This window comes from Anolis sagrei, chromosome 2, assembly GCF_037176765.1.
Source record: "Anolis sagrei isolate rAnoSag1 chromosome 2, rAnoSag1.mat, whole genome shotgun sequence".
NCBI classification, from domain to species: Eukaryota; Metazoa; Chordata; class Lepidosauria; order Squamata; family Dactyloidae; genus Anolis; species Anolis sagrei.
Window position 1 is genome coordinate 121,404,782 of NC_090022.1, and position 15,933 is coordinate 121,420,714.

At 39.2% G+C, this 15,933-nt stretch overlaps 1 protein-coding gene across 2 annotated transcripts in view; it reads right to left on the reverse strand.

The window, feature by feature from the left end:
• The window catches only part of SEPTIN9 (septin 9), a 259,663-nt gene that overhangs the window by 183,406 nt on the left and 60,324 nt on the right, over positions 1 to 15,933 (reverse strand). The window contains exon 1 of one of the 2 annotated variants that reach the window (XM_060764569.2): positions 3,118 to 3,588. The exons of the other annotated variant lie outside the window; for it this stretch is intronic. Within the exon in view, the coding sequence (XP_060620552.2) occupies positions 3,118 to 3,139 (22 nt within the window). The 5' untranslated portion in view covers positions 3,140 to 3,588. Of the gene's footprint in view, positions 1 to 3,117; positions 3,589 to 15,933 lie in introns of those variants that run through there. 2 annotated transcript variants of the gene reach the window in all.

A 15,933-nucleotide genomic window follows, 5' to 3' on the forward strand; every position in this document is an offset into this window, starting at 1 on the left:
TTTTATTTTCCCTTGACATGCATACAGTACATCATCACCATGAACCCCCTTCCACATTCCTTTTGTTCAAAGAGATAAGTTATACAAGTTTATAACCTTATTTGCTCTTTACACAATTGTGCAGTTTTGCAAATTGCCTCAGTGAAGGCCCTTAATGTTCTTTCTAATGGGAAATAACAAAGAAAATGCACAAGGCATTTATTAACTAGAAGGCCTTTTAGCTGTGCATGAATGCTCACTTCTCCTCAGGGATTTGAAAGAAGGACAGAGGACCTGGGAGGAAGCTAACATCTGCCTAGGATAATATGCTGTGAGCAGAAGCCCTTCAGGGCAGTATTGCATAAGAGGGATGCGCTGACATGTTCCAATCCACACAGTGAATGTTCTTCTAGTACAGCTGCTGTTGCTGCTGCCTGGCTTCTCTTCCTCCATCTCTATGTGGGTGTGTAACTCTAACTATTGCTGGTCCACGCAGCCCAGATTAGACCAAGCCGAGTTCTGCTTTCCTCGGCCACTGTTGCACTCCACCCTCCCTTGGTGGTTTTTTCTCCAACATGTGGTTTTGTTTCCAATGTGAATGCCCAATAGTCAAAGCCAACAACGCCCAGGAGAGCTGCACAGCTTTCCAACGAGTGTTTCTCCTATGCCAGCTAAGAAAACTCCAGAACAGAGGCAGACTTTTGTGGCTGGAGGGAGAGAGAACATTCCTTGCCCGCTATGCAGGAAGGAAGCCTGCATAGACAGAGAAGCATGAAAAGGCTATTGGTTTTTTCCTGGGCCATTTGAAGCAACACCTAACTCTTCCCAAAGCAATGATCCACACAGCAATATAAACACCAAGGTCAAAGCTCATCGATGTTGGCTAATCTAAGAATATCTAATCATTCCTAACCTATAGTCTGGTGGAATATTTGGGTCATCAACAAAAATACTGAGACAAATCCAATCTAGGCTAACCAGAATTTTCTCAACTATTGTTGGGTATTTGCTGATCATGAAGCACCACCGGCCTGGGGAAGAATGTAGAATTAATACAGTTTGTTGCCACTTTAACTGCCATGGCTCTATGTTACAGAACCATGGGAGCTATACTTTTATAAAGTACTTGGCTTTCTCTGCCAAAGATTGCTGAGATCTCGCCAAACCACCAGTATACCATAGCACCGAGTCACAAATTTTATTTATTTATTTATTTATTTGCAATATTTATATTTCGCCTTTCTTACCCCAAAGGGGACTCAGAGTGGATCACAGAACACATATATGGCAAACATTCAATGCCGTTATACACTGACAAGATAGACAACTCTACATAGAAAGAAGTATATATAGGGTTTCCCATCTTTGGCATCTTGGAGTCTGTGCTCGGTTCCAGCCATGGGGGCTTGTGTGTGTGTGTGTGTGTGTGTGTGTGCTGTCGCTCTACTTTCCCTGCCAAAGAGCTTTGTTCATAAACTTCTCCTTGATTGAATCTCTGGCATTTTGCTGAAATTAAATACCTCCCCACTTAAGTGGTACCTATTTATCTCCTCACGTTGCTGTTTTTGAAACTGCTAGGTAGGCAGAAGCTGGGCTAAAGACCAGGAGGTCACCCTCACCTGGGCTTCGAACTGTCAACCTTTCGGTTGGAAAGATTTACTGCAGCTGGCAGTAAATCTTTCCAGTCCTCAACAAAGTGGTGTCGAAATGCATTAATTTTACAAGGTAGATGCACCCAAAGTCTAGATAGTGGAGCAGTCTATAAATATATTATGAATACAAGTCAGAGGTAGATTTGAAGAAGACATGAATGATCCTCCTTTACTGTCCTGTCACCTAACCACTACAACATAATAACATCCATCAGATGCCCTTTCTTACAATGGAAAAGGATGGTTTAGGAACATTAGCAACCTCTGAAAGTATTGCAGGATAAAAGTTTGCTTTTCATCAGCATTGGCTTTCAGAAGTAAACCTAGTAATGAAATGTTGTTGAGTGTGATTGTATAGTCTGGTTCTTATATAGATTTCTGACAGTAAAATGGTTAATCTTGTATACTTATACCTCAGCAGTCATTTTATGCTTAAATGCTATTTCTACTATGTAAGTCAACAAGTGGCTCCCAAGACTCGTTGCCGCAAAACACCTGACCATACAAAACAAGATGTGTGTCACCCAAAGTTAGCCAAGTTACTCTGGTGAAAGATGCAACAAAACTCTCAAGCACATTTCCCAATACCAAACAGTGAAAAGAAAGCTGCAAACCAAGTAGCATTTGCTGACCTCTCTTGACATGCAAAATCTCCACTTCACTGATCCAATAGTAGGTCCATCTTGACCATAAATACGTAGTAACAGGGGCAGAAATACATAGTCGCATTCATTTTAACATAGCAGCACAGTGTGCTAAGATGTCCATCGTTAATACAAACAAAGTGGGGAATATCTGCAGCAACTACACTGAATTAACCCCCAGTTTCTAGGTTTATTAGAGGGAATACACATGAACAAAAGTTACCCTACCCTAATAATGAGAAACTGTTTTGCAAAGCAATGATCCACACAGCAATATAAACAGTTCCACAGGACAAGAAGAGAGAGCAAGAAAGCTTCTGCTTTTCACAGAAGTTTTGGCATGAAAGCCAGTGCTAAACCACAACACACAGGCAAACAAATGTAGCAGCCAATTTCCCGTATATACAGGCTTTTTCAAGCCAAGTGCTGGGATAGGCCATCTCCCCCTACCTCATTCCTGCAACCATCTACCATACCCCACCCCCATATGCAACATCCAAGTTCATAAGGAGCACATTCATTCTTTTCCCTAGGAGATTCAAAAAGAGAAAATGAATCAGAGGAGGAAAGATGAGAGAATCAAATTAAATCCAGATCCAGAAAAGTATTTTGACTCCTGATATTTCTGTTGCAGCACTACAGTTTGTGTGGAGATCATATCACTGAGAGGCAGAAAGGTAGAGCTAAAGTAAGGAAACTTAGAGAATGTTGATGTGAAATAAGAGCCTGGCTGATCCTTTTCCAATAACACTGCAGCCCCGAAGGTAGGTGGTGGGTGAAAGTAAGGAAGAAGACAGAGAAATACATTCACACACACCAGATCGAATGACTCCAACACTCACCTGTAATCCGGTCCCTCTCCATTACTACAAGATTTGTTTAGCATCCGCGTGTTCCAAATTGCACTTAATCTCTCTGACTGCTGTTGTTTTATCTTCTTCTTCTTGAAAAATACTTTTGGTCTAACTTCTTCAGAGAGTTGCAATCATGAATCCATCCAGATTACCATATTTCCATGTGCTGATCATATGTTTGTGCTCCAAACTGAAGTAGCCTTGTCTTATTGAAACAGAGAGGGATAAAGAAGGTGCCAAAGGCATGACCCAGAAAGAGAAATTCAACGTGATTTCTTTCCCCGTCCAGAAAAGAGAGAGAGAGAGACTATTCTGCCACGTGCAGAGTGACTGAGAAATGCAATTCACCCGCAAGATGGTCTTAAAGGCATAGCACTTGCATTTCCAGGGCGACGCTGTTCCCTTGACTTGTCATTTAATGTTATGCGGGAGATGCTCAGCTACTTGGCTTCTTAGACACCACAGGCAACTCATCCAGCTGTTAGAAAGTCTCTCCCAATTTCTCCATGCTTAATCCTGCTGTTGTTTCCTCTTTCCCTACTCTCTGATTTTTGCTAAAGTATTTATATTGATCCAAAACCCTGCTTATTTCTTCAGCCAGCCTGGTCTGTCAACTTTTTTTTTTTAAAAAAAAATATAAATTTGTATATAAACTATTCCACTGATGAAGGCTGACTTCACTCCTGAGCAGAATGAGAAAGAGAGAGAGAAACAGGCTGCCTGCTACTAGTAAGGATTACGGCACATGTTTGCTCTCTCCAGCAGAGAGGCTTCCTAACGCAGGCTTGGCATGGAGCCCCATTGTTGCCTTGGCATGAGGGAATTGCCTGCCAGATCTTCCCTTGTCAAAACAGAGACCAACAAAGATGAGCTTTCACAGCTGGGCCCAACAGCCACATTCCTCTGGGAAGTTCTCTCTCTGTGTGTATATGTATGAATGGAGCTTATAGTGTCAACATAACTGTCTTCCCAGCCTAGGAGAGGGTGGATGTCTAAGACTCTTCAAGAACCTAAGGTGATGAGGTCTGTGTTGGCAAGAGTAAGTAGTCTGGAAATGAAATGGAACTTTCATCAGAAGGATGGGGGGTCATTATTTAGCTAGTTTTATTAAGTGGTGGCTTCATATGTGTGGGTGAGCTTGGGAAGGTGATGCTGGCAAGCACAAGCATTACAAGGATAATCGTCATTGCAAAAAGAGGTGGCCTGAGCTATTTGTGTTGATTTGAGTGGGTCTCTGAAGGGCTCGTTTAGCACACCCAAACCCTGACCATACAAAACAAGCTTTGCTCTCATTAAAACCATTATATTGGCTCCCAAACTGCTTAGGCAGACCTGGGGCTTGCCCAATATACATTCTGCTATTGGCTAGAACAGCAAAAGTGCCTTCTGTTGAAGCCAAGGTGCATTGTGGCCAAAACCTGCTAATTTAAACAAAAAATTCTTAGTAAAAATTCTGTACTAGAATACTTTGTTGCTCTTATGTGACTCTCTAAATCTGCCTCCTGAGACAGCCCTCTTATGTTTCCTAGTGGCAAGTCCAGTCCAGGTGGTTTGACAGAAGTCTGGTGGGCAGAGAGGAGCAAATGCTTTGGGGTGAATAACTGGATTGTGTCATTTGTATATGGTTCATACAGAGTCACCCAAACATGCAGATCACCAGGAGGCACTTCTTCAAATTTAAATACTCTATGTGATGTGTGATCAGCAATGTTTGCGCATGTAGCTTTTTCAGAAATGAGGAATGACTAAGTAGATTCTTGCCAGAGGCTATTTAGTGGTTTACTCAGAGGTGGTTGTGGGGAAACTAGGTAGCTGATGCTAACCAGTAGTCTTCCCCAAGCACCAATCCTGAGACCACTTGGGTAAAATAAACACTATCAGGTCCACAGGATAATGAACCTGAGAGAGAACTTCAGATCACCTCCTCCTTGCTGAAGAATGTTCTCCACAGCCTTCATAAGCATTACTTGCAATGAATTACTTTATGTCATTCAGCTATTAAAATCTAGTGTTTTACTATCATTGCTGATACATTATACCCAGTAGCAATTCTATTCAAAGTAGAGTTATGTATATTTGTACACTGTATGTAGACCTACTTTCCTCCATGCTGCCTGGGAATTATGTGAACTGTAGTCTGATGCATCAGGAGCATGCCAGATCAAGGACAGCAGATACAGAATAGGGTAGGTGTGGTGGTATTGGTATGTTCATGCTATATATGTGCTGCCTGGCAAATACAAAACAAAACCAAAATTGTTAAATGGTAGAGTCCATGCAAAACAATGATGAAAACACGAAGTTCACCATCAACCTCAAGACCACCAAATTAAGTCATTTAACAAACAAAAGGGTGTAGTAGGACAAGACTGTTATACCCAAATTGCCTGTTGCCACCCAATAAGTTCCTGACTAATCTGTAATAGGTATCAGAGATTTCCAGTTCTCTACTCATATGGCGTTCACACACTGACCTTATTGGAGAAAGAGACAGCATAATTTTTAAGCCCATAGTATTTACCTGACAGTGAAGTACACTTGAGAAGCCTGCCTTCATTTAAGAATGAAAACTGGCTTTTCACACTGGTTACCGCAACCATCTAGGCCTTCCATGTTGGAAAACTTCCTTCCCAAAGTAACAGGCTCTAAATTTAGAAATTTGCTCATTCCAGTCTAGATGAGTTGTGCTGACTAAGTGGAATCATTTTGCATCTTGGATATTAATATGACTGCATCTTAAAAATGGCAGAAGTCCTTTTTTGTATGTGAAAGAGCATGGCAATTTTGATCAGCATTTATTTGGTGATTCATGCCCATTCCAGACCATTAGGACAGATGAATCATCATCTTATGATGCTGGAAAGGCTGTTCAGAATTCTTCCTTTAAACTTACAGCTCTGAACTACATGCACTCTTTTTTCTCACATAATATACTAATATGCTAGTTAATGGGAAACTGGTGGTATTTGGCATCACACTAAATGGTCCACCCCAAACTGAGGTAAGAGATATGGCACTGTGGACTTTTGGAATAAATTATTTCTTCCAACTCATGAATATTTTTGAGCTTTCTTCATACAATAATTCACATATACTTGCATATCTCCTAATATTTTATTTATATCTTTTACATTCACACAACATAAAACAGGATGTTCCTGTCTGCCTATATACAGAAATCTTGAAGGATTAGACATCTAAGCAATTTCTTCTGCTTTTCTATACATGGTAAGAAATGCAGCATTTTTCCCCTAAACTTTAAAGGGTGTGTGATAAAGAAAACAAGCCTATGCGCAGCCTGATGCATTAATGCAATAAATAAAACCTGAAACTTTCAGATGAAAGCAGCTAGCGAAATAACTGGTGGGCTCTTCAAAATTGTCACTTTACCATTTGAAAAATGAAAGATATTTGATGATAAAAGACTAGATATGAGATTGTACACTTGCGTAATGCAGGGAAAAATGTGTCAAACTTAGGGAATGCAAAGGAGCAACTATCACACTTTAGTTTTGTAAGGTTCAGGCTGGCCATCCTCCTCACTTGCTGAGACGCCTTAATGACACGAAACAAGCTAGATAACAGATAGGATGTTGAGGGGGACTGGAAGAAAAGTTAAATAAAACAGAGCCTAGCTAGAAGCCTTGATTTGGACAGAGCTTGTCTTTCATGCCAAAGTATTTTGCAAGTCAACAAGGACAATGCTTGCTGCAGAGGGACAAACAAAGCATCCATTATGCTGCAGACAGCCAAACACAGACAGCTTTGGATTTTCTGAACAGCTTCAGAGATATTCACAGAGTGCTGGGGAATCCCAGCTGAGATCTGTAGATTATCCTTTAAATTGTTTTTGTTGTGGGCCTTCAAGTCATTTCTGACTGATGGCAGCTTTAAGACAAACTTATCACAAGCTTTTTTGGCAAAATGTATCCAGAGGGGCATTATATTTGACTTCTTCTGAGGCTAAGGGGATGTGACTTGCACAAGGTCATCCAGTGAGCTTCCATGGTAAAACAAGATTTGAACATCGGTCTTCAGAGTCAGAATGCAATGCTCAAATTGCTAGACTATGCTGACTCTCTTTTCTGTTAAGTACTGACCAAGAATTTCAAGCCTGGTCTTCAGAATCAAACCTTCAAACTGCACTACCTTATCTGTTAAGAAAAGGCTATATTGCATGGAAGCAATATTTCCCAGAGCTATAGGACATTTGTCCATTTGTCAGAATTTATATGTGGCAGATACAGAAATTTCACATTTTGAAATTTTCTTTAGAGCAAATGAGACAATAGACCAATATTCTACTTTCTGGCAGGGAAATGCACCACCCAGCCATGCTAATTGGGGCAAATAAATGAACCAATCAGTTTAATTCAATCACAGACCAGAAAACAAAATCAGCATGATTTTATGACATATTACCCACAACAGTTTTCTTTTTTTTTTTATAAAGTTTTATTGAATTTTATAGAATACAACAAAAGTGTGGGAATAATATAAGAAGATAGAAAAGTAGGAATACACCCCACCCAACCCCCCGTGAAAGAAAGAGAAAGCAACAACAACAACAAAAATGTCCGCAAGAGTCCCTGAAAAAGAAAAGGAAAAAAAAAGGGAGAGAAAAAAAAGAACTCCCTTCTGATTCTGCTCCGACAGTGTTATTAATATTATTCCAAAGATAACGAGAACCCCACAAAAAAAAGAAAAGGGGTTCTCCCTCCCAACGTCCCTGTAGCCTCATGTTCCTTGTGTAGATTTCTCTATATATTCTTCCACTATAGACCAGTTCGTCTCTTTAATTGCGTTGCCTGTATTCTTTTTCAGAAGAAAAGTCAGTATGTCCATGTCTTTTATTTCATTTATTTTATATATCCAATGGAGTCTCCCTGGAATATCTTTCTGTTTCCACATCTTCGCGAAGACAATTCTTGCAGCTGTTGTTAAATATATAAACAAAATATCCTCATTAGAATCCAATTTTATCTCATCATCTACAATTCCCAGCAAATAATATTCTGCTTTTCTTGGGAAATTCTTTTTAAATACTTTTTGCATTTCTTCATGTATGGTTTTCCAATATTTTTGAGTTTCTTTGCAGCTCCACCATAGGTGAAAAAAGGTCCCTTCATGTTCGTCGCATTTCCAACAATTTTTTAATACATTCTTATACATACTATTTAATTTTACTGGAGTCATATACCACCTATGGAACATCTTTAACCAATTTTCCTTTAGATCCATCGCGTAGGTGTATTTTAATTTTTTCTTCCAAATGATTTCCCAATCGCACATTGCAATTGGCCTTTTGAGATTTTCCGCCCATTTGACCATGCACCCTTTAATTAATTCGGTCTCTGTTGACTTTAATAGTTTCTCATATAATTTAGTTATACATTTCGTATCAGTCTTTAAAAAATTGTCCCAGAATGTTTCCTTAATCTGAAATCCTTGTTTTAGGTCCAAGGTGTATTGTTCCTTTATTTGCAGGTAGTGTAACCAAGTAATTTTAGGGAAACTCTGATTAACTTCTTGAAGAGGTCTCAAGGTTGTTGAATCCTTTTTTAAAAGCTCTTTATATGTAGGCCAAATCCTCCAGCCCAGTAGTCTTCTTTGTTTAGCTTCCATAGGGGATATCCAAAGGGGGGTTTTAGAATAAAAGTAATTTTTATATCTCTCCCAGGTTCTAATTAACGAGGACCGAATGAAATGATTTCCAAAGTTTCTTTCCTTCTGTTCTCTGCCATACCATAGATAGGCGTGCCAGCCTACACGGAGGTCATGGCCTTCTAAAGTAAGGAGCTTCTCTCTTTTTAAGGCCATTCAGTCCTTTAACCAGATGAGAGCGTTTGCTTCATGATAGAGTTTAAAATTAGGAAGTCCAAATCCCCCTCTAACTTTTTTGTCTGTCAGGACTTGGTATTTTATTCTCGGTTTTTTACCTTTCCACACAAATTTCAAAATGTCCTTTCTCCATTCATTAAATTTCTTCACATTCCTAATTATTGGTATATTTTGGAAAAGATATAATAATTTTGGCAAAATTGACATTTTTATCAGGGCAACTGTGCCCAGAAGAGAGAGATTCAAATATTTCCATTTCTCTAAATCTCTCTGGATCTCCTTCCACAATCTTTCATAGTTATTTGTAAGAAGTTGGGCGTTTTTTGATGTAATCCATATGCCCAGATATTTCATTTTTTTTACTATTTCTAGGCCCGAGATTTCTTTTAGCTCTTCCTGCATTTCCTTTGTCATATTCTTTGTTAGGATTATTGTTTTTTGTTTATTCAGTTTGAATCCTGCTAGTTTCCCGAACTGTTCAATCGTAAGCAGCCAATTTTTAATATTTTCTCGCGGGTTTTCTATTATCCCTATTATGTCATCGGCATAGGCTCTGGCCTTATATTCTTGTTTGCCGATCTTAACCCCCTTTATATTTCCATCTTCCTTTATATTTTTCAGCAAGATTTCCAATGCCATTATGAAAATTAGGGGGGAGATGGGACAGCCCTGTCTGGAGCCCTTCCCTATCTTAAATTCTTCCGAGATTTGACCATTTATTTGCACCTTTGCCTTTTGATTCTTGTAAATTTCTTCCACTGCCGTGATAAATTGGTGTCCCAAGTCCATTTCTTTCATTAATACTTTAAAGAAATCCCAATTAAGATTATCAAATGCCTTTTCTGCATCAATTGCAAGAAAGGCAACTTCTTTTTGGGGGTTAGCTTCAAAATATTCAATCATGTCTATCACCGTTCTCAAATTGTCTCTCATATTCCTTTTCGGGAGGAAGCCCACCTGTTCCTCCCCTATCCAGTTGCTTAAAAAAACTTTTAATCTTTGAGCCAAAATATTCGTAAAGATCTTGTAATCCACATTTAGTAAGGAAATAGGTCTATAATTACGTACATCCGTGGGGTCGGTTTGTTCTTTGTGAATTACTATTAATTCCGCTGAATTCCATGTCTCTGGAATACCCTGACCTTGAAAAATCCCATTCATTACCTTTTTAAATGTTGGCATTAGTTCTTTCATAAAAATTTTGTAATAACCTGCGGAAAAGCCATCGGGTCCTGGAGCTTTACTAGCATCCATTCTCCTTATGGCAGCTTCCACTTCTTCTTCTGTTATTTCTCTATTCAGGTCTTCTCTTTGGACTTCTGTAATCTTCGGGATATTAAATTTACTCAGGTATTCCACTACCTCCCCTTTTGGAATTAGATCACAAGAATATAATCTTTCATAGTAAGTTTTAAAGGTCTTTAAAATTTCCTTATCCGTCGTTACCTCTGTTTCCCCCGTCTTAATTTTTGTTATTCGATGAGCTTGCTTCTTTTTTCGAACTTGTTTAGACAGCCATTTACCGGCTTTATTTGCATTTTCAAATTGGTATTGTTTTAAGTATTTCAGCTGCTTGGCTTGTTCCTCTATTTCTATATTACGTCTTTTTTGATGTAAAGTTTCAATTTCTTTTATAAGTTCTTTATTGTCTGGTTGAATCTTTAATTCATTCTCTTTCATTTTTAATTTTTTTAAGACCTCCATTAAACCCTTCTGTTTAAGTCTGTTGTTTCTTGCGTTATGTTGTATAAAATGGCCTCTCATCACTGCTTTTGCTGCATCCCAGATTGTATTGTGATGCATTCCTGGAGTGTTATTAAGTTCCATATAGCTATTAATTTTCTTCTTATAGTGTTGGATGTCAGATTCTCTTTTTATTAGATTTTCATTTAATCTCCATCTGCCCTTTATTCTTTTTTGATTAATTAAGATTTCCAATGGGGAGTGATCAGAAATATCTCTTGGTAAAATATTTATATCCCAAATTTTTGTAATGACATTATTTGTGGCCCAACACATATCTATTCTTGACCATGATTTATGTCTGTGGGAATAGAACGTATAATCTTTTCTACTCGGGTTCTTCCACCTCCATACATCCTCTAGTTTCTGATCCTCTTTCAAATCTAACATTATTTTAGGTAAACAGTTTACCTTCCCATTTAGTCCTTTTTTTGTTGGTTTGATTTTATCCAGTTGGCTGTCCAGTATGCCATTAAAGTCTCCTAGAAGTATTAAGTCATCAAATTCCACTTCTTCCAACTTCCCCTTTAAAGTCTCCACAAATTGAGTCTTAGGGCCATTTGGAGCATATATACTACATACTAATGTCCTTTGATTTCCAAACATGATTCTTACCGCAATCATTCTTCCTTCTAGATCCTTAAAAGCCAATTCCGATTGTAGTATGTCTTTGATATATAGGGCTACCCCCCTCTTCTTTTTTTCAAAGGAGGAGTAGTACAATTTGCCAATCTTCTCGTTATTTAAGTGAGCTATATGTTTATGCATAATGTGGGTTTCTTGCAGGGCCACTATGTCATATTTATTCTTCTTCAGTCTATTGAATAGCTGTTTTCTTTTGCTGGGAGAATTAAGGCCATTAATATTTAAAGAAAGTACCTTTATTTGATGATCAGTTGCCATTGGTGGTTTCCTCTACGTCTGGTCCTGATTCGTCTAACTCTTCGTCCGGATTGGAGGTTCCATCGTCGTCCGTTCCTGTTTTTACATAATCTGGGGAAGTAAATCTAGCCCTCTTGCTACGTTTCCCCTTTCTGGGGGTGATTGATGATGCTTCTGCAGCAAATTTACGTTGTGGTTTCGGAGATCCGTCATGAGGTTTTTTTTCTTCTAACTCAAGTTTTTGGTCCTTCATTAATTTCTCGTAAAAATCCTTTGCCTTTTCCACTGAAGTCAGCCAGTATTTGTTCTCATTCAGAGTTGCCATTATGCCCTCCGTACGTTCCCACCTAAATCTTATATTTCTCTTCTTCAACTCGTCCGTGAGGAAGAAGTATTGTCTGCGCCTCATTAGTGTTGACTTTGGAAATTCTCTCAGGACGGCCACTTTCATTCCATTAAATTGTAGTGGAATTTTGCTATTGCTTAAAAGGACCTCATCCCTTGTCCATTTCCTCAGAAATTTAACTATTATATCTCTAGGCGTGTTGTTCTTTCTTGAATAGGTGGTCGCGATTCGGTAGACTTGGTCAACTTCCTTCTCAAGATCGACCACTGGTCTTCTCAATGCCTTTGCCAAAATATCCAGGACCACCGTTCTGGTGTCCTCCTTTGGGCTTTCTTGAAGGTTTCTGAGACGTAGATGATTCTCCAAATCTCTCATCTCTAATGTTTCTTGATTTTTTTCGAGCCTCTGTCTTTGTTTCTCCCATGAAGACATTTTCAATTCTATATTCTTTTGTGCTTTTTCCTTCTCCTTCGATTTAACCTTTAGGTCTTTTATGTCTTGTTTCATCGTGGACATCTCTTCATCAATTTTGCCAATTTCTTCTTTAAGGTCCTTTTTTAATTCATTTTTTAATTCTATTTTTAATTCATCAATTTTATTTTGCATCTCTTTGTTGTATTTCTCTTGTTTAGCTTCTAAATCTTTTATCCCTTTTTCAACTGATGTTTGGAAATTGGATTGCGCTAACGCCAGATTTTGAATTTCTTTAACAACATCCTTCAGAGTAGGCTCTTGGGAGCCTTGCGAGTTTCTTCTTTGCAGTAGTGACTGATCGATCTTCTGGTCTTGTTTTATTTTAGTAACTGGATCTGACTTTGCCTTTGGTGTTGCCATTATAATAATGAATTGAATTAAATATAACTTCAAATTGGTTACCAATTAATTACCAATAATCTAAATTACTATAATTAACTATTATATAATAAATGAATTATGATATCTTAATTCAAACAGATCAAATCTAAAAAAGGAGAATTTAATTTAATCATAAATAAAATTCAATTCAATTAATTCATTAATTTTTATTAATTTATTTAATCTATTTAATTAATTCAAGGTAACAATTAATTGAGCTTTATAAAATCAGAATTTTATACAACCAGTAAATCTTAGTCAAAACTAATATCAATAAGTAATTAAACACTACTGTCTTCCTGCTGTTCCTTCTGCTGTTCCGCTGCGTCTGTCTCCTTCCTGTCTTTGCCCCGTCTGTCCCACGCCGTTCCGTCCGTTCTGTTCCGTTGTCTCCGCCGTCGTCTCCTCCCTGGTCTCGTCCTTCGTTCCCGTCAATCCTATAATTGCCCTCTCTTCCCTCCTCCTGTATTCCTTTCCCTCCTCCCTCTCTCTTTCTCTTATTTCTTGGTTAGCTATACAGTATAATTTGCGCTTCCGCCCTTCTTTGCAATGGCGGGCGCTATATTTCCGCCCTCAGCAGCTCACTTCCGCTTGACTGGTGTTCCAAGTAATTCTTCCGACCCAGGGCTTCCGCCAAGCGTGGCTCGCTGACTCCTCCCCTTCCTTGTCGTCCTCAGCTGTGTCCAGCCCTCTCCTTTATTTACAAGAAGGCCACGTCGGAGTCAAAACATCATGGTGCCAAGGTCATAGATTATTTTGCTTTTCTTCTATGGCGTTTCATGGAAAAGGATGGAGAGAGAGGGAGTGGCAGTGAGGGAAGTAGGAAAGGGGAGGGAAGTTATCTTTAAAGATTAATTTAATTTCAAATTTTAGGATTGTAAGTTGTTATATTTGTGTTAAATTTATATTGAGTAATTTCTTCAATTTCTTCAGCTTCTCCAAATTTTCAGATTGTTCTAAATTATTCTGAATTCTTAAGCCCACAATTGGTCAACATCAACAATTTAACTCCGAACTTGAGGGAAAAATGCCGGGTCTCCTTGCGCATTTTTCGAATCTTCCTTTTTCCGTCACAGAATCAGAAAAATTAAGATATTATTTTCTTACCCACCCTCCGTTTCCGGGGGGGTTATTGATGTTGAAATTCTTCGCTCTTAAGTAGATGGGAAGGTGGCGATAGTTCCTGCATGGGTTACCCCCTGCTCCCCACGGGGCAGCCCGCTACCGGCGGATATCTTCCCGGGCCCTTTTCGCCCCCACCCTTGAGGGGAAGGTGGCTTTCGGGGCCTTCGGGTGATCCTGCACGGTTTCGCGTGCCCTCAGCTCTCGATCCGGCTGAGGAGGGGAGCTATTTGCTCTACCCGGCCGCACTCCGTGGGTCCCTGCCGAAGAGCTTCAGCAGGGCACTCCTGCCGCCATGCCGTCCCACCGGAAGTCCCCGGTGGGGACAGTTTTCTTTTGAATTCTATAGCACCTGCACAAAACTTCACCACTTTTAAAGTGATCTGTGATTAGATACTCTCCGTTAAGTATTTTAAATAGTAACCTACCTGAATTTTGCTGCATAATAGGTCTAATAAGTGAATAATGTATGCCCCTGTAGAAATGGCATGGTTCACAGTTTACATCTCATTTTCATCATGCAAACATATTAAGCCCAAGCAGAGCATGTATCCAAATCTACCCCATTTTCCATAATGGATACCATTTTCTATGGCACTGTAGATAACAGGATGAGTACCTATAGGTTTTGATATCCACGCGGAGTCTTGGAACCAAACTCTGGTGGATAGCAAGGTCCCACTGTATTTAGAGGTACCTGCCTGTGTTCATTGTAACTTATTTGAGGGCAAGTGTGCATAATATAGATTTCAAGTTGCTTGAATTATTCCTGGAAGAGTTAAATGAAAATAGCTGTTTTAGGCCCCTTCCACACAGCTGCATAAAATCCACATTGAACCAGATTATATGGCAATGTGGACTCAGATAACCCAGTTCAAAGCAGATATTCTGGATTATCTGCCTTGATATATGGCTGTGTAGAAGAGTCCTAAGTCCTATACAACCACTTGGAGCTCTATATCACTGCACCCTCTGGAATATATTTGAAGGATAATCACATAGAAATATTACAAAGGAAGGACATTGGAGCCATCATCTTTGGAAGTCTGCCAAGTCTGGTTTTCTGCAAATTTTCAGCTTGTTGATTTGTTTAAATATACTTCAATTCCAGCAAAACTGCTGTTAGCAGAAAATCCCTTGACTATCCTGTTTGGGCCCCAGAAATTTAAAACAGTTTTTTAAAAAATCAGATCTGTTTGACACACTGACTTTCCTCTAATACCTATCCAAGACCACACCTATCATTCATTAACATTTTAAATGAGGCATTCCTGACTGCTCACAAGAATGTGTATGACTCAGAAACAGCAAGAATTGACCCAAGGTTATCTGGCTAGCTCTGGTCTCCCATTTACAAAAGTCCTTCACATAGAGAAAAATTCTGATTGGAGGAAGGGAGGAATTTGTTTTTGGGAACAAGGTCATTTCTAAGCAAAAAACAAGGCAGAGGTTGCAGCTGCTGTACATTTGTTTCCATTGTCTATGTAGTATTTCCAAAATATATCTTGATTGAAAAGGTATTTCCAAAATCACACTGATCTATGCTTTCCCCTGTTCCTCTGGCTTCTTCTTAGTCCCCCCTTCCTTTGCACAGAAACACTTATTTGGTAACTGCTGCTCTTTGAGACCAAAAACCTGCTGGTCTTTTTAAATTAAAAAAAACTTCTTCCACTGACCTTCAGAAGTCAGAAACATTTTACCCCTGAAAGAGAAATCTCAAGAGGAAAATGGGAGAACACCACTCCCCCTCCCTACCCAAACAGTCCAATCTGGACATGGTTCCAAAATCATAAAGCAGAGACAGGAAGGAAAAGTCTCGACTCCCACACCATGAATAGCTCTGCTCTGAGGACAGATTTAGAAGTGGGTATGTTATTCTGTGGCTAAGTTACAATTATGGTTTTTGGAAAGTGCTGTATCAGAGCTGAAAGATCTTGTCTTCATGGATCTAGTTGTGCATGACTTGAGAACGCTTGCTGTGTTCAACTAATCTCCAGCCTAGATGCAGCTGGTTT